Source organism: Aspergillus karnatakaensis (genome assembly GCF_047715665.1).
Source record: "Aspergillus karnatakaensis strain CBS 102800 unplaced genomic scaffold BJY04scaffold_37, whole genome shotgun sequence".
Lineage (NCBI taxonomy): Eukaryota > Fungi > Ascomycota > Eurotiomycetes > Eurotiales > Aspergillaceae > Aspergillus > Aspergillus karnatakaensis.
In genome coordinates, this window is record NW_027395749.1 from 266,600 (window position 1) to 286,460 (window position 19,861).

Here is a 19,861-nt window from a genome sequence, read left to right on the forward strand (position 1 = left end):
CTCTGTCAACGGGTTTACGGGCCTTGATGCGGCGCAGCTTGACTCGGCAAGGAAAACATACTGGTTGTATGTTATCTCGGAAATATATGCTTTCTCACCATCATTTGCACCCCAAGTACCCTTCTGATGTAACCTTTATCTAGCCATGCCAGTATTACCATGGGGTTCAACGGTGAGAATCCTCGCTGGGAACCAATATCTCCAGACGGACTCATCCGACAGGAAGAGTTTATGGCTTTCCGCTCGGGGGTGATTATGCAGGAAGGCTCCGACCTGATTACAGCTGCGCTCGGTTGTCTGATGCGGATCTATCTGGTTTTCGTCCAGCCACGCCCTTTTGCTACAGACATCATACCGGGTACAGCAACCCATCTTTTACAGCCAGAACATATACAACCCGATGTGGAGAGTATACCGTCTGATATCTATGACATGATGCTACCCCAGGCAAGCCAAACCCTAGACAACGCTCCACAGCTATTTCAATTCCATCCCAATGCCTCCCATCCCAATGCCTCCCATCCCAATGCCTCCCATCCCAATGCCTCCCATCCCAATGCCTCCCATCCCAATGCCTCCCATACCTATGGCGATAGCACTCGGCCGGACAATGCCCATTTCGACTCCATCCCAGCTCTCCGTGCCAACCTCCAGGTCACCAAGATCTGGGCCTAGTGCGTCATCCTCGAACGGAAACTCATAAGCCAGAAGGAAAGAGATCCCTCCTGCATAAGCCACAAGAGAATAGCGTGGACGGTGGAACGCATCCGCATAGGCGAAGAGCTGCTCGCCTTCATCCAGTCCTCGAATATCGAGGCCTTCGAGGCAAACGGGCTTAGTATTGTAAGCTGGACTCAGTTGCATCGTTGTATTCTGCTGACAGCGTTTCTCTTTCTAGACGGTCAAAGTGAGACGCGTTGCAGAGTCGCTCTTGTTGCGAGATGAAGACATCCCGGACGATCTTGCAAGTCGTGCTTCGCTGATCCTGCATGAGTTACTGGTATTTCTTGCAGATATGAACCGATTTTCCCTTCAGGATACGCAGGCCCTTGGGGGGGTTGAGTGACATAATACAGTAGCAGCTCGCACCCTCTTCAACAATAATTGTTATTCGCCTCCAGAGTTTATTGTAGCGACAACCAGTAGGTACCATTCAGATCGGGATTGTATATTGTGAGCAACTTGGCTTGTATTCCGTAGGGAAAGGGCTCGCGTAGAAGATCCCGACATTCATATAGTGACTAGTCAAGTGTGTTCCTTTGCCACGCCCCGGACGGCCTTCAGGCATTAATAGAATTATGCATTAACTACAGGAGATGCAAACGACGCCAGGTTTTCTCGGAGCCAGACGATCCGTACTCCGTAGTAGAAATGATTGTATGATCGTATTCACTTCCGAAAGCGGCATCGGCAGGATCCCTCCACTAATAGTTACTGATTTTTCCAGTGCTAATGTACCCCGCTGCCTAGTGAGATAGCTTCACTGTGCCATAGAATACGTATTCAGGCTTCAAAGCGGGGTATACAGAAGGAGACGGTATAAAAGCTTGAAGATCAACTCTACATGGAGCCCTACTTCCATGAACACAGCTCTACTAGAGAATGTTTCTCCCAACTGTCCTTCTTACTTTTGCAGGCTGCGCAGCCTCCAGTCCGCTCGACACATTCTCAGGTACCTTGATACCTCCCACCTGAACGGGCTGGATTCATGTCCACGACGCTAATCTGCTTCCCAGCCCGAGATGTGCCGGGCTTCCGGGACTGAAACACCGCCCAAGCAATGGCGAGCGAGTTTGCATCGCAGCTCAACCTGACCGAGAAGAGCAGAATGGTTACAGGAACACTGGCCATTGGGGCAGGCAGCAGCTGTATTGGGAACATCCTCCCCATTGAGCGGGTGGGATTCTCTGGGTGGTGCATGCAGGACGGACCCAACGGAGTCAACTTGGCCGATCTCACCAGCGCCTTCCCGTCGGGCCTCAGCGCCGGCGCCAGCTGGAATAAGGATATGATGTATCAGCGGGGGGTGGCAATGGGACAGGAGTTCCGAGCCAAGGGGATCGAGGTTGCATTAGGGTAAGCTTCCTAGGTATAGCCCGCGCGCGAGGGAAATTGTATACTCATTCTTCCCTGCCATAGACCATCTGCCGGACCGCTGGGTCGTCACGCGCTGGGCGGCCGCAACTGGGAAGGCTTCTCGGTGGATCCATATTTATCAGGAATTGCCATTGCGGCCACAATCCGGGGCATACAGTCGAATGGGGTTCAAGCCTGCGCCAAACACATCGTCGGCAACGAACAGGAGACTCAGCGCAGCTACAGTATCCTCGACGACGGCACTCGTGTCGAAGGTATCTCCTCCAACATCGATGACAGGACATTGCACGAGCTCTACATGTGGCCGTTTGCCGACGCGGTCAAAGCCGGGGTGGCAAGTGCCATGTGCAGCTACAACCGGCTCAATCAGACCTACGCTTGCGAGAATGATGCACTGCTGAATGGCATTTTACGGGACGAGCTTGGCTTTCGCGGGTTTGTCGTGTCGGACTGGTTTGCAACGCACTCTGGCGCCAAGTCCATCAACGCAGGGCTCGACCTGAACATGCCTGGCGCACTGAGCGCCGAGCATATGCAGACTGGGGCGAGTTACTGGGGCGCTTACATCACCGTTATGGTAGAGGACGGCTCAATCACTGAAGACCGCGTCGACCAGATGATCACCCGCATCATGACGCCGTACTTCTACTTCGGCCAGGACCGGCCTGATTACCCCCCCGTCGATCGATCGATGGAGTATACCTTTGCGGCCTGGTCCAATGTGCTGGACCTGCTGCCCTCTCCGCCACCCCCAACCCGGGATGTCCGAGGGGATCATGCCAGGCTGATTCGAAAACTGGCCGCCGAAGCCACCGTTCTGTTGAAGAATGTCAACGCGACTCTCCCACTCAAGTCCCCGCTCAACATTGGAGTGTTCGGCAATGACGCCGCGGACCCCAGCCAAGGCCTAGTCGTCATGCGACAGTCCGAGGTCGGGACTCTTCCCCTGGGCGGCGGCGCCGGTACGGTGCGTCACAGCTATATCGTCTCCCCGATCGAAGCCATCAAGGCGCGCGCCAAGACGATAGGGGCGAGAGTCCAGCACATACTGCAGAACTCGGTCATAGCAGCCGGCGACTTTTCAAGCATCTATCCCATTCCTGATGTATGCCTCGTATTCCTGAACACCTACGCCGGAGAAGTCCAGGACAGACCCAGCTACGAGGCCGACTGGAACTCCACCCTCGTGGTCGAGAACGTGGCCCGGAAATGCCCCAATACCATTGTCATCACCCACTCAGCCAGTATCAACTCCATGCCCTGGGCAAACAACCCCAGCGTCAAGGCGATCCTGGCTGCGCATCTCCCAGGCCATGAATCCGGAAACTCCATCGTCGACGTGCTATGGGGGGACGTCAACCCATCCGGTCACCTACCGTACCCAATCGCTAAAGACCCTAAGGACTACGACATCCCGATTGTAAACCTGACAGCATCCGAGGTGACATCCCCAAACGCGTGGCAGGCGGACTTCACAGAGGGCCAGCTGATAGACTACCGCCGCCTCGACGCCGAGGGCATCGAACCGCTCTTCGAATTCGGGTTCGGCCTCAGCTACACCACTTTCACGATGGAGGAGACCCTCAAAGTCCAAACCCTAAGCAGGCGCCTCACACCGAAGCCCAATGCGTCCCTTGGCGTCCAGCAAGGCGGGAACCCCGACCTGTGGACGCCCATCGTGCGAGTCACGACCCGAATCTCCAATTCAGGATCGAAGCGAGGATCGGCCGTGCCTCAGCTGTATGCGTCTCTTCCACGCAATTCCACCCCAGCAGGAACACCAGAGAAGGTACTCCGAGGGTTTGACAAGGTATTGCTAGAGCACGGAGAATCGCGTGCGGTGGAGTTTGAGCTATTACGGCGGGATCTGAGCTACTGGGACACGGTTTCTCAGCAGTGGGTTCTCCCGAAGGGGGAGATTGGACTTAAGGTTGGATTCAGTTCGAGGGATATCAGGGCCGAGGCTGTAGTTGAGCTGCCGTTGGATAGATAGTTGATTGAATCTGTGCACATGGAAAGTATAGTGATGGAATGAATGAGTATGATTTATGCTAGGGGTTGGAGTAACGTGGATCCTGCCATCTGCATTGTAAAGCGAGGACCTGTGAATTCCCGTCTCGGGCCGGCTTCACCGATTCAGGGATAGCCGCTTTGTACACCGTATTATCATCACTACCCCAAAATTCCTTCAGGTATATAAAAACCTATTTAACGAATGTGGCCGTCACAGCGGTGAAGAGTGATTCTCGAGGTAAAAAGGTCCTGCCGAACACTCCATCTCTGCTGGGAAAAACCAGTACCCGAGAGACGAAAGAGGCTCTGAAGGGATCCACCTGGCGGGGGATCATGGCCACGCCCCACGTCTACGAGCGAAGATGGAAATGGAGAACAATTGGGATGGTGTCTATGAGTTGTATGACCTCGCTAGGGGTAGACGACTGCCAATAGAAATGAACGGACCCCATCCTGAACGGGCATTCCTACAATGGATTACTCCACAGGGTCACTATCAATAAATGCATTCGCGCTGGAATTAATAAAGGTAGTTTCAGTTCCCTAACGAGTTCTATAAGCGGCCTCGTAGTGACCCGGACTCTTGTAACATCAGTGGCACAACTGCTCTAGGCTGTTAAGACTGATGAGGGAGATACCAAGCACGATCGGAAACAGCTTGAAGTATACACCAGTGCTCGGTTAGCTAGTCCCTTTCGAGAGTTACAAGATCTAGCTCTAACAGTGATACGTGCGACAACCCATAGTAAGGGGAAGTGAAGCAATCATTTCACGCTTCGGATCTTTGCTTGGCCAGCGCGGGATGCGCGGCCGAGTGGGGCAAAGGCGCATGCTTAGGTATCCTATAATTATCGTGTTCCGAGTCTGGGGGAAAGATTGGTTTTAAAGGGCGGCATACGAAGTCATCGTTAATCGGTCGGAGCCGTCAGAGGTAGAGCAGGTGGTGAGAAAGGAGGCGAGAAAGGCAATACTCTATAATGATTGTCTGCAGGAACCCAGTGCCCTGGCCAAAGGGATTACACCAATAAAATCATTATACATTTCCGGGTAGAGTCTGCAATTAATAACAAATAACAAGATCAATCGTGCGAGAGTTGGAATTTTGATGTGAAACGACCCCTGGAAACTCAGTTACATCAGGGTGCGCTGCAGCCCCAAAGGGTCGCAGCCATGTACTTAGAAGACTATCTAGAACTTGCACTTGGTCTCCATGCCAGTCGGTTGCCATATCACGATGCGGGTCATACGACCGCAGTCTGTCTCTCGGCCAGGTTAGAGGCGCAATGTCTGGCTCGCCTGGTGCTACATCACAAGGCTTGCGCACTTTATCTTACTGTCGGGGTCATCAACCTAGGGGTCTACCAACCGAGCAGTCTTTTATCGTCCATCCGACCCTTTCGGTGTTTTACCACACGTCTAACTCAATCCTCGGCCTAGAGTCCCAAGTAGAGCTCCTATATAGACTTCAGATGAAATCGATCATGTGCCTCTCGCTGTCCGCCCAAGGTATCCATTCTACTAGGACATCAACTCAAACCTATCTGTCATAGAGCATTTGAAGCTAGTGCCCAACTGAGTTCTGAAATCCATTTATCTCAAGAATAAGTAGTCGCTGAGGACGCTTATCCTATGACGAAGCCATTTCCAAAAGAGAGAGCGTCTCAGCAATGTAAATATTTTGGCGGCTGGGGCCTGAAGCGCTGAAGTGGAGATTTAGCTGAGTTGTAAGTCAATCATAGCTATGTACCCAGAGTCAGGCTGAAGGCGGTCGGTTGTTATCAGTCAATTCGAAATCGAACAGACGAAGGGCCTACAATGTTCCATCTGTAGCATACGCTTCCGGGCCAATCATGAGGTTGGACCAGAGATTGTTAGAAAAGCAATTTGAGCCAGCCTAGACAACAAATTCAAAAATCGCTCAAGCATCCAATGTGGATATGTTGAAATCTTACGAGTTCCAACAGCGTCTCTGGTGACCGAACTAGGACTGAGATGAACAAAGCCCCGAAGTGAAATATTCGGAACCAATCAGAGTTACTTTAAAATTTAACGTTGTGCCTGAGGGGGTGAATACTTGAAACTTCCCAAATATCACACGTATCAAAATTCTAAAAACAGAGTCAGGGCGCTTAGAGCAGTCGATAAACTAGATAAACTAATCCGACACAATCCAGTCTCAAACGTCCATCCGGGCTTGAACCATGTATCATAACGTAGTGGAATATCAGACCGTCAGAAAAGTTATTTGATTCGTAGCTGCATTTCACATGACTGCAACTACCGGACGAGTGAACGGTCGTGGAGTGCTGGCGCAGAATGGAAAAGAAAGATCATGGACTAACCATTTCCTAACCCTTGCATATTCTAATTAGATCCACTGCCGGTTGAGCCCTTCCAAGGTCCGCTTATGCTCGGCGTGGATGTTGGAGTAAGTTGAAACCCTGGTCCATATCGTCTGTTAAATTCTGAAGAGGATTCGCTCGAGAGCGTATCGGTAGCAGTTGCGGTTGTATTGTTGGATGAGGAGAAGTCATCACTTGTGGTGCGGTGAATGTTTATGGTAGTAAAATCTTTGGATAGCTGCTGAAGGGAGGTATCATTAAGGTGGCCTCCAACCTGTCTTGACCTCCACCCAAGTCCGCGGTTTTTCCCGTGGATAACCTGCCCATCAGTTGAAACCATGAACTGGATAGCATCACCGGTGGCATAGTTGTCCACAGTTGTAATGGCTTCTTTAAAATGGACGTCTGCTTTGGAGCAGATATCAATGCATTGCCGAGTCGTTTTCCATTCATCTCGCAGCCGGGCGAGGTCAGTCAATTCTTCTTGTGACGCCGATGCCGATGCCGATGCGGATTTGCTCAATAATCGATCGATTAGACTATGCATATGCGTTTCCAACTTTGCGGATGTATGCTTAAGGCTCTCTTGGCATTCCTGCAAACCCGTACTAGTGAGTCTTTCGGATAACGCATCCGGATTAGATGAGCGAGGAGAGCCATTGCTCGCGGGCGAGATTTGAATCTGACTGATATGCTCGGACAACTGAGCACATATCTGAAGACATTTCTCCGTGCTCAACCGCTCTTCTTTTATTTGCTGAACTTCCAGTGAGGCTTTATCAGATCCTGGCATAGCTTTGCCCAAAATAAGCTCTAACTTTTCGTCGATAGCCTCAAGATGAGTCTCAAGATCGATTTTTGCAGTTTCGATAAGAACCTCGTAATTTTCAAGAGTTTCCGCGGTAATGGTAGATTTTTGACTGATTAATTAGTTAAGAGGAAGAAAGCATCAAGACTTATATTAGTGACTTACAGATTTGCATCCGTAAGAGCGATATTAATGGTCAGCTTATACGCTGCTAGAACTCTCCTGAAACCATCGATGTCATCACCCATGTACTTCAACTTTGCCCAGTCGCGAAAGCTTGTTCGAGTGGCGTTAGACCGACTAGCACATTTCATGATTTCTTGCTCAAATTCTTTGCATGCATTGCCGCATCGTAATAATGGAAGATTGAGCACAGAAAGGGCTGTATCACTAGTGGATTGGACGTTATCAACGAGCGGTCCCAGAACCCCACTTAAGGCTTCAAGCTCCTCCATAAGCTCACGCACGCGTGTTGGATGTGAGCGAAAGCTTTTAACCATGTCATATAGACTAAGGCTTGATTGGAAAGCGAAAGTGGCGAGAGCTAGTAGCCCGGAAGCAAGGCTTATGGGATCTGCCATTCTTACAGGGCTCTGAAGAGGGGAGAGAAGCACACAATTAGAAAGATGCTGGTCTCAGGAATGAGCTGTCTTATGAATCGCTGAACAGGCAGGCTTACTAACGATGGTGGGTATCGGTTAACTAATCAGATTGTATATCACAGCTTCCACTCTTGTGATTGCGCTTGGGATCCAATCATTGGGCGTACAGAAGCGCTATCGGAAGTGCAGCAAACATGGCAAAATTGGCCAATGATGTTGCTTATATTCAACGGGTGGTAAATGAACCCATTCTAGCGGTCCAAGGTAATAACTGAAAAGTGTGGCTATCAGGAGTGATGGGGGTTTTGATTTCTGAAGTAAGTTAATCCTAAGTCTATCACAGTACGTACTGATAGCATAGGTGATTAGTCTTTCAGACCGAATGTGAATGTAAAATCTAAGGTCGGTGACGTCAGGAGCCCCTTGACAATAGATACAAATTATAAAAGCTCCCGGGCTTGGGGCACTAGTGAGCTAGTCAGTGCACTGTGTTCGACTCGCATTTTTGTCACGACCTTAGCCTGTACGTCAGAATAGATTATTAATCAGAGTCGGCCGTCATAAGAAGAGATGAAGAACGTTGAGGAATAAAGGTCTGATTTTCTCGAATCTATAGAGAATTGAGACCGTATTTATCCCTCAGGATCGTGAGGATCCTGAGGCATCTATACTAGTTCTATATAGGAAGGAGCTGTTGATTTGATATTAGTGCATAATTCTCCTCCAATCGTTGTACTTTAATTAAGCAGGTAGTTGTCGATCAGTCATCTGTGCAGGAGAATTGGAGCACGTTAGGCACTCCAGCAGTTGGAGACACTGCCTGCCTCACATAGATGGACGTAGAAGACTTAAACCAGGGCAGAGCTTATAGACCATGGTCGACAGCTCAGAGCCCGTAGCTTCATACTTCTCCTTACCCGTCAGCGGCTGGTTTGGACTGTCTCGTTCTTATGTTGATCACATGTCGGTTAACATAGACTCTTTCCTACATTCAGTTCTGGTACAGGCTACCTAGTGGTAAAGTGGCCGAAGGCGAAATGATCTAAATTAAAGGAGGTAACCCCATACCTACGGTCTCTATATAGATCATTATAGCTTACTGGGGCTTCGTGATCTCGGTTAGGCATTTCTAATCCTTTATTGATGCAAGTCAGAATCCTCGTACCTTTACCCTTCTCGGTAAACACTTGATGTGGAAATAGAATGCTTGAAAATGCGGTACCAATGCGCAAATTGTCTCCTCGATGAGATAAAGTATGATGACTGAGCGAGTTCGGCCCCTAGGCAGGATATGTCCCGATACCAAACTATGTGTACTGACAGCTGGATTGAGCACACTGTCTACAAGTTAGTCGCTGAGCCCATCAACGTCTGGCTCAGAAATCCTCTCTCACAGCATGTTGACCATTCAACTATTAGAGCTGGGCAAAGTCTTATGGCTCGTGATCCAAAACTAAACCTTTAAGCATTTGGCATCTTGTATCCTGGCTAGCAGCCGTCAATTCTCTATAACAGATGAAAGCTTAATAGGCCACAGCGGCCTAATTGGAGTGCACAACCGTTCTTTGGACGTACCTTGACCATTTTGGGTGAAGGACGAAGACTATACCTGAAAGATTGAGATGGTGCATTCTGATGCAAATGCACATGAGCTTAATCGGCTAAGGCAAGAGCGTGTAAGAGAGGAGAAGTGTCCATACGGTGAAATCGAAGCTAATCAACAAAATGAATTAACAACGTCTAGATCACGCACCCGAACTACTCGCCCTGGCGAGCATCGGAAAGAATTTCTTTGCACCATTACCAACTATTTCAAGGCCTTGCCATAAAGTTATTTCATAGTATCCAACGAATCGCAAAGATTACGGAGTGGTTTCACCGCTGAGATGTACGTCTAGAAATGCAGCCGTAAACGGCATCAATAGCTGTCACTTTCTACGCTGATTTCACAGGTTCTCACATTCTAGCTGTAAACCTCCAGCTCAAGCTAACTAGTATATCCAAGAAGTCGAGTGTACATAACTACTCGGAGTGCTCCTCTCCAGACCGTGGGTCAAGCTAAACAAACCGCCCACCAGTAAACAGTTTTTCGCTTCTGCCAGCTGCTTATTTCGTATTCTACCTACTTTGCGCATATATTCTTGGCATGAGGGGCTATGGGGGTGTTTCGGTATAAATTTCACCGAGTTCTGGTATACATAAGCTGCAAGCTGTAGTCGAAAGTCTGCTTCATCGCCACACTCTCCCTAGTTCTAGCTCAACATGGCGTCGGCTCTATTGGATATTGAGATTCTCCTTCAGAAGTTGACTCTAGACGAGAAAGTACTCCTGCTGTCTGGCATAGGACGATGCAGAACCCGCGGCTTCGATGCCCATGGCATTCCATCGATTCAGGTCTGTCACTTCTAGCCCTCTGAAGCTGGATTCTAATGATGTTACAGACCTCAGATGGTCCGCATGGCGTTCGGTCAGAAAGGTTCTTCAACCAGGTGACTGATCCATATTGTCTCATTTCAGATCGACCGGCTGACCTACCGTTCAGCCCAAAGTAGCAGCCCTACCCAGCGGAACAGGCCAAGGCGCCACATTCGACAAAGACCTGCTATACAAAGTCGGCGCCCTGCTAGCCGCTGAATCAAAAGCCCACAGGGTACAGTTGCTCCTTGCGCCTGTCGTCTGTCTCCAGCGCTCTCCACTTATTGGCCGAGGATTCGAGGCCTTCGGCGAGGATCCAATCCTAAGCGGAACACTGGGTGGCCAATTTATCAGGGGTTTGCAGGACAACGGGATCGCAGCCTGCATCAAACATTACGCCGCACATGACCAATCCCACAACTCAATCGAGGATAACTGCATCATGACCGAGCGCACCCTGCGCGAAGTGCACACGCTGCCCTTCCAGGTGGCTATCCGTGACTCGGACCCCTGGGCTGTCATGTCTTCCTACAACAAAATCAATGGCGTCCATGTCTCTGAGAACCCGAAGTTGCTGAAAAAGATTCTGCGAGAAGACTGGGGGTATCAGGGACTGGTTCTCTGCGACTGATGGGGCGTTTACAGCACGACGGAGGCAATCAACGCTGGACTGGATCTGGAAATGCCAGGGCCGCCGGACTTCAGAGGCAAGAACCTGGCTTTGGCTGTGCGGTCGCGGAAAGTGTCCATGGAAACGGTTGATTCCTCTGTACGACGGCTTCTTGAGCTCATCAACCGGATCGTCAGTGGTCAGGGTGATTCGGTTGAAGATCCAAACACTGAAGGTGCCCGTGCGCTTATCCGGAAACTCACAGCCGACTCTGTCGTTCTTCTTAAGAATGATAATGGTGTTCTTTCTCTTTCAAGGAATACCAAGAACCGGTTCGCACTGATTGGTGATCATTGGACGATCCCTGCTGTGGCTGGAGGAGGGAGCTCTGAGGTTGAGCCCTACTATGTGTCTACGCCGTATGATGCGTTTATAGAGGCAATAGACGAGTCAGACGTTTCCACTGCTCTGGGATGCTACTGTGTGTCCTCCTTCTGTTCTCTCTTACTACTGCTAATGAACTGCTGCAGCGCATAGATTCGCACCCCTGTTACCACTCACCTGGCTCAAACAACCGGGATCGAGCGATCAAGGCCTTTTAGTCGAAGTCTACGACAAAGACTTCAGAAAACCTGAAGCTAAGTTGCTATACCGAGCCAGCACTCCAAAAACATTCTTGCACTTTATGGATAGCTTACCTGAGGCCCTCCCGGAGGGATGGTTCGCCCGCATTCGAACTACAATGACACCCGACCAAAGCGTAAGGTACAGGTTCGGGCTTTCAGGAGCAGGAAAGTTCAGACTGTTCATTGATGAGAAGGAGCGGATTGACCTGTGGACGAGCCATCCTGAGAAAACCGATAGTACCTCGTGCTTTAGTGCCTTTACCATGGAGCGGTTCGCCGATCTAGATCTCGAAAAAGGTCAGGCGTACGACTTGGAAATACACCTCGTGAACGAGGAGCTCGATGATCTTGTTGGCGCGGCTCCAGCCGGTGGTGTTCGCCTAGGTGGATTCGAGATTGTTGATGAGGACGAAACAATCTCACAGGCCGTTGATTTAGCCCGAAATGTCGATATCACCATTATTTTGACCGGACTCAGCGGCGACTACGAGTACGAAGGAACCGATCGCAAGACTCTTGGTCTCCCCGGACGCGTGGACGAGCTAATACAGCGTGTGGTGGAAGCAAATCCCAATGCTGTAAGGACCGAGCCCTGAAAATGGATTGAGTATTCATTAACAATACTACAGGTCATCATCACAGAAGCAGGGACTGCAATCAGTATGCCTTGGGCAGACAAAGCCAAGACCATCGTGCACGGGTGGCTCGGAGGCCAGGAGACCGGCCACGGCCTGGTGGATGTCTTGTTTGGGAACGTGAACCCGTCAGGACGACTCCCCTTGACCTTTCCACGCCGGCTGGAGGATACACCTGCTTTCCTGAACTTTGCCAAGTCTGACCATGACATCGTATATGGAGAGGGCGTTTTCATCGGGCATCGGTACTACGAGAAAGTCGACCGTCCGCCCCAGTTCTACTTTGGCCACGGTTTGTCTTATACCAAATTCGAGTACAACAACCTGGTTGTGCCTTCGATCTTCGAGTGTGATCCCGTACGTAAAATGACGATCACAGTGGACCTCAAGAATGTTGAAGCAGTAACCGGCGCAGAAGTCGTGCAGGTATATGTCAAGGATGTGGAGAGCTCTGTTGAAAGACCATCTAGGGAACTGAAGGCGTTCAAGAAAGCCAATCTAGAGCCTTGTGCCAGCCAGACGATAAGGATTGACCTTGACAAGTACGCAATCTCGTTTTGGGACCAGCGGTCGTCAAAGTGGCTGGCTGAAGCGGGAATATTCGAGGTTATCTTGCAACTAGTTCAGATCCTAGAGCTGAAGTGGCACGAGAGACGTTTGAGCTTCAGAAGTCTTTCTCATGGACAGGCCTTTAGTCCTCCAGGAGTGACCGAGTAGCAATTAGAAACGGTTTGAATCAATCGTTTGTGTTTGAGTGATGTATTCACCTATTTCGTAGGAGCATTCTGCATTCTTGTGTACACGCTTCCGGTATGACTGATGGATGGCTCCTTCCCCGTATGACTGAAGCCTCGAGGGAGAAGCGACGGACATGTCAGATACTGACCGGCAGATGTTAGCTTAACTTCTGCTTCGCCCCCTGGAAAGGGATGGGTGAGGGTGGCTGCTGTTGGAGCAGCCCTACCCTCGACAATAAATGTAACCATGGCGTACATAGACTCAGGACAATTAACCATCCTCAGCGCCCTCGTCCAATTTACCCGGTATGAGAGCAAATAGCCTTCATTGCCCCTCACATGCAATGCAGATACCGACAGGAGCAATCAGGGATGCGTTACCGTTACACTGCACTGTTGCAAGGCTTTCTGGCTTGATCGGTAGTTGAAATCTACGCTGCACGGTGAAAAGTTGCATGACAATAATATTCCACGGTAAACTGGTGCAGATGCTATACATTGTGGGAGTATACCTAGGCGTTCCGCATGGACTCAAGTGAAGAACCGAGAACTATAAAGCGTTGGATGTCTACCAACCTCCAAAACTCCAATGGTACCAATCCAGATACGCAATCATGAGAAATCTCTGGAATACCTGGTGCGCCCTTGTGGCATTATGTTGGTGCCTTCTTCTCCCTTTTGTCCATGCGACCCCTCTATACCCTGTCGACAAGCACCACCCACGAGAGGATTTGGTCACCTGGGATAAGAAGTCCCTCATAGTGCGCGGCGAACGCCTCATGATACTATCCGGAGAGTTCCATCCTTTCCGGCTTCCATCGCCAGGCCTCTGGCTAGACGTCTTCCAGAAAATCCGCGCCCTCGGATTCACAGCAGTCTCCTTCTACGTTGACTGGGCCCTACTTGAGGGTGAACAGGGCCACATTCGGACCGATGGCGTGTTCTCCCTAGACCCATTTTTTGAAGCAGCCAGCGAAGCAGGCGTTTATCTCATCGCCCGGCCAGGCCCATATATCAACGCCGAGACATCCGGAGGCGGGTTTCCGGGATGGCTCTCGCGATTGAAGGGTCGGCTTCGCTCATCAGACCCTGATTACATTGATGCTGTCACTCCGTATCTTCGTACAATCGGTGGAATGATTGCGAAAGCACAGATCCATAATGGTGGTCCTGTTATCTTACTCCAGCCAGAGAATGAGTATACCGTCTGCTTTGAAGGACCTGAATATTTCCAGGAGAATAATTATACATTAGGTGAACCTGGCTTGGGCTGTCTGGATAAAGATTACATGGCCTACATCCAGCGGGAATACCGCAAAGCCGGGGTTCGAGTCCCGACTATATCGAATGATGCCATTCTGGTGGGAAACTGGGCGCCAGGGTCCGGGGTAGGTGCCGTGGACATCTTTGGCTTTGATAGCTATCCTCTTGGGCTACGTGTGACATGTATGCGACCCTAGCATTCTGGTGCTTGTCTTATGCTAACTTGGCAATAGCCCCAGATCCGTCGGATTGGTCATCTCTGAAGAACCCACTAGATGAATACAACGTAACGATGCATGAGCCGCTCAGCGGGAATGGCCCCTTTGTGATCCCAGAGTACCAGGGTGGGACTACAGACGGTTGGTGAGTTACTGAGCAGCATTTGTATTGTTGACACGGCCACTAACATGGCATCTTGATAGGGGTGGGCTAGGCAAGGAAGTTCAGACAGCTTTCATTAACCACGAATTTGCTCGCGTCTTCTATAAGCTCAACTACGGGATGCATATCGCGGTCCAGAACCTATACATGGTACGTACTAGAAGTCTCTACTACACTTCTCCTTGCTAATGACCCATATATAGATGTTCGGCGGTACGAACTGGGGAAACCTAGGCTATCCAGGTGGCTATACTTCCTACGACTTCGGAGCAGCAATCGCCGAGAACCGTGACATCACCAGGGAGAGATATAGCGAGTTAAAACTTCAGGCCAACTTTTTGACTGCGTCGCCAGTCTACTTGGAGATGACACCAGAGAATGTCACATTGGGCGTGTACACCGACCGGAGGGATCTGCAGGTTATGCGACTTGTCAAGCGACCCACGGCATTTTACGTTGTGCATCATCACGACCTTGCTTCTAAGGACTCGGTGCAGTATACGCTAAACGTCCAGACCAGCATAGGACATTTGACGATTCCGCAGCTTGGGGGCTCCCTAAGTCTCAATGGCCGAGATGCGAAGATTCACGTGGTGGACTATGATCTTGCTGGTATCAAGCTGATTTACTCAACGGCGGAGATCATGACTTGGAAACGTTCTGCACATAAGACAGTCTTGGTTCTATACGCTGGAGAGAACGAACGGCATGAGTTCGCATTGGAGGCGCGACTCGGGCGCCCGGTCATGGTTCAAGGTGACTTTCCCAGGATACTCCCACAAGGATTCGCGAATGTAGTGCAGTGGGAGGCTACTCAAGCACGGCGCGTTGTCAGATTTGGCCGTCTAGAGGTTCACCTACTTTCTCGCAACATGGCGTATGACTATTGGGTAATTGGTCTGCCTGGTCCCAAGCCCATTGGCCGATTTGCGTCAGGAGAGAGAGCACAGGAGGCAGTAATTGTCAAGGCAGGCTATCTCGTGCGATCAGCCGAGATGCAGGGGGACGCTCTTTATCTGACTGGGGATGTCAACGCGACTACTCAGGTTGAGGTCATCTCAACGCCTTCACGGGTGACCTCCCTCCATCTTAATGGCAGAATAATCAAGACACACACGAAGAATGACTGGCTGGTGGGAGAAATCCCATTCCAGCTTCCTGAGATTACCCTTCCAAACCTCGAAACTAGCTCCTGGGGATTTGCCGATGCTCTACCGGAGCTAAAAGACAGCTACAGTGACGAGGCATGGCGCCATTGTAACCTCAAGGAGACAAACAGCCCCCGAAATCTGTCGACACCGACGTCACTCTACGCCAGTGACTATGGATTCCACGCAGGCTCCCTCATTTACCGCGGCCACTTCACCGCACAGGGAACAGAGTCCATGCTATACCTGCTACTCCAGGGTGGCTACGGCTTTGGATACTCAGTATGGCTCAATAATACTCTCCTCGGATCGTGGCACGGCTCTTCCTCCGATATGTTCCATAACCAGACGCTCCACCTGCCATCGCTGACCACCGGGTCCTCTCAGGCTCTAACGATATTAATGGACCACATGGGCCTAGACATGAACTTCCCCGCATCGCCCCAGATTATGAAAAGCCCGCGGGGGATCCTGGATTACGACCTCAGCACACGCGACAAGACGGCCGTATCTTGGAAGATCACCGGGAATTTTGGCGGGGAGCGTTACCATGACCAGACCAGGGGGCCACTGAATGAGGGTGCGACCTTTCCTGAGCGCCAGGGATATCACCTCCCCAATGCTCCCGTGTCGACGCTCGAGCAGAGATCGCCATTTGCTGATGGCCAGTCCGCGAGCGTGGGGTTCTACGCTACGTCGTTCAACTTGTCTGTCCCGGTGGGGTATGACGTGCCTCTTAGTTTTGTCTTCAAGAATGATACGGCAGTCCCGGCTAAGTTCCGCGTAACGATGTATGTGAATGGTTGGCAGTTTGGGAAATACGGTATGTCATCGAGAGGTAGCCTGATATCAAAAGCTTACCAGTTATAGTAAACCACCTCGGGCCGCAGAGTCGCTTCCATGTGCCGGAGGGTATCTTCAACTACCAAGGGAGTAATTACCTTGCCGTGATAGTCTGGTCACAGGAGGAAAGGCCACTTAGATTGGCAGGACTGTCTCTTGAGATTGGCGCGGTGGTACAGAGCGGATACAGGAAGCCGTCACTTGTCAAGGGGGTTGGCTTCTCCAGGAGATCGGATTCGTATTAAGTTAGCTACCGTTACATCTCGTACTGGGTTTCTAGGGAGTTGCATTCCGGGTGGCATATCATAAATAGCCGTGATCGCTAGCAAACTGAAATGCTGAGACTCTTTCATTGCTATCCGAAAAACCTGATGTTTTTCGTATTCGAATCCATTCTCGCGAGGTGGAGGGGGGTATCGCATGAAGCTAGTAAGGATTGGGTACATGTGCGGAGCAATAATGACGAAAGTGAAGCTAGGGTCGTGTGCACTGGCCTTTTCTGTTGCTCTCCGTCCCAGCACGCGACGAGGAGAATGAAGATACACATTTTGAACTCCTACTAGGGCTACTACTCAACAGGGTCACTTACCCCAAGGGCGCTACCTTGCTATCTCTGTTATCTCATATGCATACTAGGCTGTCATGGGAAGATGCTACACTGTCCAGATAAGCTAGGGTCATGTAACCGTTCACTCGGTGTAGATGCAGAGAATAGGGTACTCCGGTATATAAGCTGTCTCCAGCAGAAGGATACATCCTAAGATCTCCTCGCCTGACATGAGATCAGGCCAAGATTCCCGTTTCACAATGGTCTGCTTACTTACTCTGTTTCTATTCACATCTATAGTGACTGGTGGGTAATACCTCTTCAGCAGTTATACGGAAGACGAACTAATCGGATAGCCGCAGCAAGCTATCTCAATGGGGTGCCGAGCGTGCCATTTCAATCCGATGTGAATCAGTTCTTTCCAATTCGATCGCTGAAACGGATTGTGGTCGATTCGTCCTTCAGCAATGAGACCAATACCGATGGAGCAACTCTAATCCCGCCAACTCTATGGGAATTCGCGACCACTTTCCAGGCAGACATTAGCCAGGCTTCTCGCCTTGTATTAGAGTTGGAAGAAGGCACGGAGCCCTCGCCGGACTCGATCTTTCTTACACTCAACAAGGCTGGGGTGTTCGTGGACGCGGCTGGGCGGCTAACGTCCGAGGGCTATTCCCTCAGTGTCAATGACGACGGAATCATTGTATCTGGAGCCAGTCCGCTGGGAGCTTGGTGGGGTACTCGATCAATTTTGCAGCTTACTCAGATTCACGGTGGTGAGCTGCCCTATGGCTCAGGGAGGGACTCTCCGGGCTGGAAGACCAGAGGGATCATGGTAAGAGCCACTACCATAGGTAGTCTCTCCCGTTTCTGACTCTGACTTGTCAAGCTTGACGCTGGACGCCATTACTACCCGCTAGATTTTATCATCGAGCTATGTTCGTATCTCTCCTACTTTAAGCAGAACGAACTCCACCTGCATATCAGCGACAACCTCTTTGTCAACCTCGAAACAACCCCCACTGCAGAAATCATGAACAAATACGCTTCTTTTCGATTATCCTCGGATAATCCAGACCTAGCCGGACTTGCCGGTCCGAAGAATGAATTGTACACGTTTGCTCAGTTCGAGGACCTACAGCAACGCTGTGCACAGCGCGGCGTAACGATCATTCCGGAGATTGAAGCGCCTGCACATGCTCTCGCCATCACACGCTGGAAGCCGGAGTTGGCACTCTCAAGCGATCCGACAATGCTGAATGTTTCGCATCCGAACACGCTCCCCTTGCTCAAGCAAATATGGAGCACGTTCCTGCCTTGGTTCCATTCCAAGGAAGTGCACATTGGAGCAGATGAATACGCCCCAGAGTATATACAAGACTATACTCGGTACGTCAACGAGCTAACGACCTTTATACGCCAAGCTTCCTCCAAACGAACCAGAATCTGGGGCACCTTCACGCCGTCTAAGGGCGCGAACGTGTCTACAGGCGTGACATACCAGCACTGGGCCCCATTCCACGACAACGCGTACTTTGACTACATCAAGAGCGGCTACGAGGTCATCAACTCGGACTACATGTTCTACATTGTCGGGAAATGGTCCCCGTACTTCGGTCAACGGCTGAACAAGACACTCATCTTCAATGCCGATCCACTTAGTGGGCCTTTCGCACCACATATCTTCGATGCCACGAATTCAACAAACAACCCCCCGCGTGACAGCCCGGCTGTAGTGGGCCATATCTCGGCATTCTGGAGTGACTGGGGCCCCACGGCCACCAGCTACCTAGAGGCATATCATTCGTGGAGGGACGGTCTACCCGCCCTTGCAGACAAGCAGTGGGGTGGGCAGCTGCTCGAAGGTCAATACGACGCGGTTATCGAGAGCCTGCGAGACGTAATCCCCGGCCAGAACCTTGACCGGAAGGTTGAGTCAAAGTCAAATCTGGTGCTCCAATATGCCCTTGACACGCCCCAGCGCGGAACAAAAGTCAAGGACAGGTCTGGTAACAACTACCATGGCACCCTACGCGGTGACTGCCATATCGGCAAGAACGGGCTCCGTCTCTCAGAAACCTGCCAGCTCAACACAGCTCTCCTGACTCTAGGACGCAACTACACGCTTCGTCTTGAAGTACACCCAACCTCCTCGTCTCCCGGGACTCTCTTCACTGGTCCAGACTCGACTCTCGTGTCAGGGACTACATCAGAGAATGCCGTCACCATGATCTCCGGCTTACATCCATATTCCCTAAATTACACCCTGCCAGTAAACCGCTGGACACGGGTCGAGCTTATTGGGAAAGGAGAGTCTACATACCTGAAAGTATCGACGTTGTCTCGGACAGGCGAGTGTACAGCCAGGCAAGCGTTTGAGTTTCTCACGCGCATTGACACTCATTCTGTCGCTGCTGGGGGAAATTTTACAAGCGTCTGGATGCCGATGGCGTTTGAGGCGCCGCTTGCGCGTTTTGGTGGCGGGTTTACGGGGTATATCAGGCATATTAGTGTCTGGAAAGATAGGTAGGCAGGGCGGATGTCCATACATCATGGTCGTCGGATGGATATCAGCATCTGAGTAAGAAGAGTATGGTTCCCTATTTACCAATGTTTACTTAGTCAACCATTAAGCGTATCAAAGCATCTAGAGATTGATACTACTTGCTATAGCTAGGGCGTATTCTACAAACGAACAGATTCCGAGTCGCACATAGAAATCATCTTCTAACCCTGCATAGCGTATTCAATCCACACTACGGACTGCGGATGCTACTCTACCTATGCCTCGAGA

The 19,861-nt window shown here is 50.6% G+C and overlaps 6 protein-coding genes across 6 annotated transcripts; 5 read left to right on the top strand and 1 right to left on the bottom strand.

The window, feature by feature from the left end:
* Positions 1-159: 159 nt before the first annotated feature.
* BJY04DRAFT_220138 (uncharacterized protein) lies at positions 160-1,066 on the top strand (the record flags this gene model as incomplete). The annotated part of the gene is made up of 3 exons (XM_073716782.1): positions 160-654; positions 709-843; positions 899-1,066. 3 exons carry the CDS (start codon positions 160-162, stop codon positions 1,064-1,066), a joined length of 798 nt encoding a protein of 265 aa, XP_073569358.1.
* A 714-nt stretch (positions 1,067-1,780) lies between these two features.
* BJY04DRAFT_220139 (beta-glucosidase) lies at positions 1,781-4,090 on the top strand (the record flags this gene model as incomplete). Its single annotated transcript, XM_073716783.1, has 2 exons — positions 1,781-2,076; positions 2,140-4,090. The coding sequence occupies 2 exons, from the start codon at positions 1,781-1,783 to the stop codon at positions 4,088-4,090; spliced, it is 2,247 nt and encodes a 748-aa protein (XP_073569359.1).
* Positions 4,091-5,980: 1,890 nt separating this feature from the next.
* Positions 5,981-8,342, bottom strand: BJY04DRAFT_193701 (uncharacterized protein; the record flags this gene model as incomplete). The annotated part of the gene is made up of 4 exons (XM_073711944.1): positions 8,232-8,342; positions 7,426-8,179; positions 6,063-7,372; positions 5,981-6,004 (listed from the first exon to the last, which is right to left on the bottom strand). Coding segments are annotated over exons 2-3 (1,310 nt in total), but the record flags the coding sequence as incomplete, so codon positions are not given.
* A 1,782-nt stretch (positions 8,343-10,124) lies between these two features.
* BJY04DRAFT_208660 (glycoside hydrolase family 3 protein) lies at positions 10,125-12,843 on the top strand (the record flags this gene model as incomplete). The annotated part of the gene is made up of 7 exons (XM_073714014.1): positions 10,125-10,256; positions 10,304-10,351; positions 10,405-10,893; positions 10,933-11,368; positions 11,418-12,091; positions 12,143-12,754; positions 12,802-12,843. The coding sequence occupies 7 exons, from the start codon at positions 10,125-10,127 to the stop codon at positions 12,841-12,843; spliced, it is 2,433 nt and encodes an 810-aa protein (XP_073569361.1).
* A 656-nt stretch (positions 12,844-13,499) lies between these two features.
* On the top strand, positions 13,500-16,836 carry BJY04DRAFT_229078 (glycoside hydrolase family 35 protein; the record flags this gene model as incomplete). The annotated part of the gene is made up of 6 exons (XM_073718978.1): positions 13,500-13,565; positions 13,599-14,322; positions 14,382-14,511; positions 14,571-14,679; positions 14,733-16,500; positions 16,548-16,836. 6 exons carry the CDS (start codon positions 13,500-13,502, stop codon positions 16,763-16,765), a joined length of 3,015 nt encoding a protein of 1,004 aa, XP_073569362.1. The 3' UTR covers positions 16,766-16,836.
* Positions 16,837-17,327: 491 nt separating this feature from the next.
* BJY04DRAFT_229080 (beta-N-acetylhexosaminidase) lies at positions 17,328-19,597 on the top strand (the record flags this gene model as incomplete). Its single annotated transcript, XM_073718979.1, has 3 exons — positions 17,328-17,373; positions 17,424-17,902; positions 17,957-19,597. 3 exons carry the CDS (start codon positions 17,328-17,330, stop codon positions 19,595-19,597), a joined length of 2,166 nt encoding a protein of 721 aa, XP_073569363.1.
* Between the last annotated feature and the right edge of the window lie 264 nt (positions 19,598-19,861).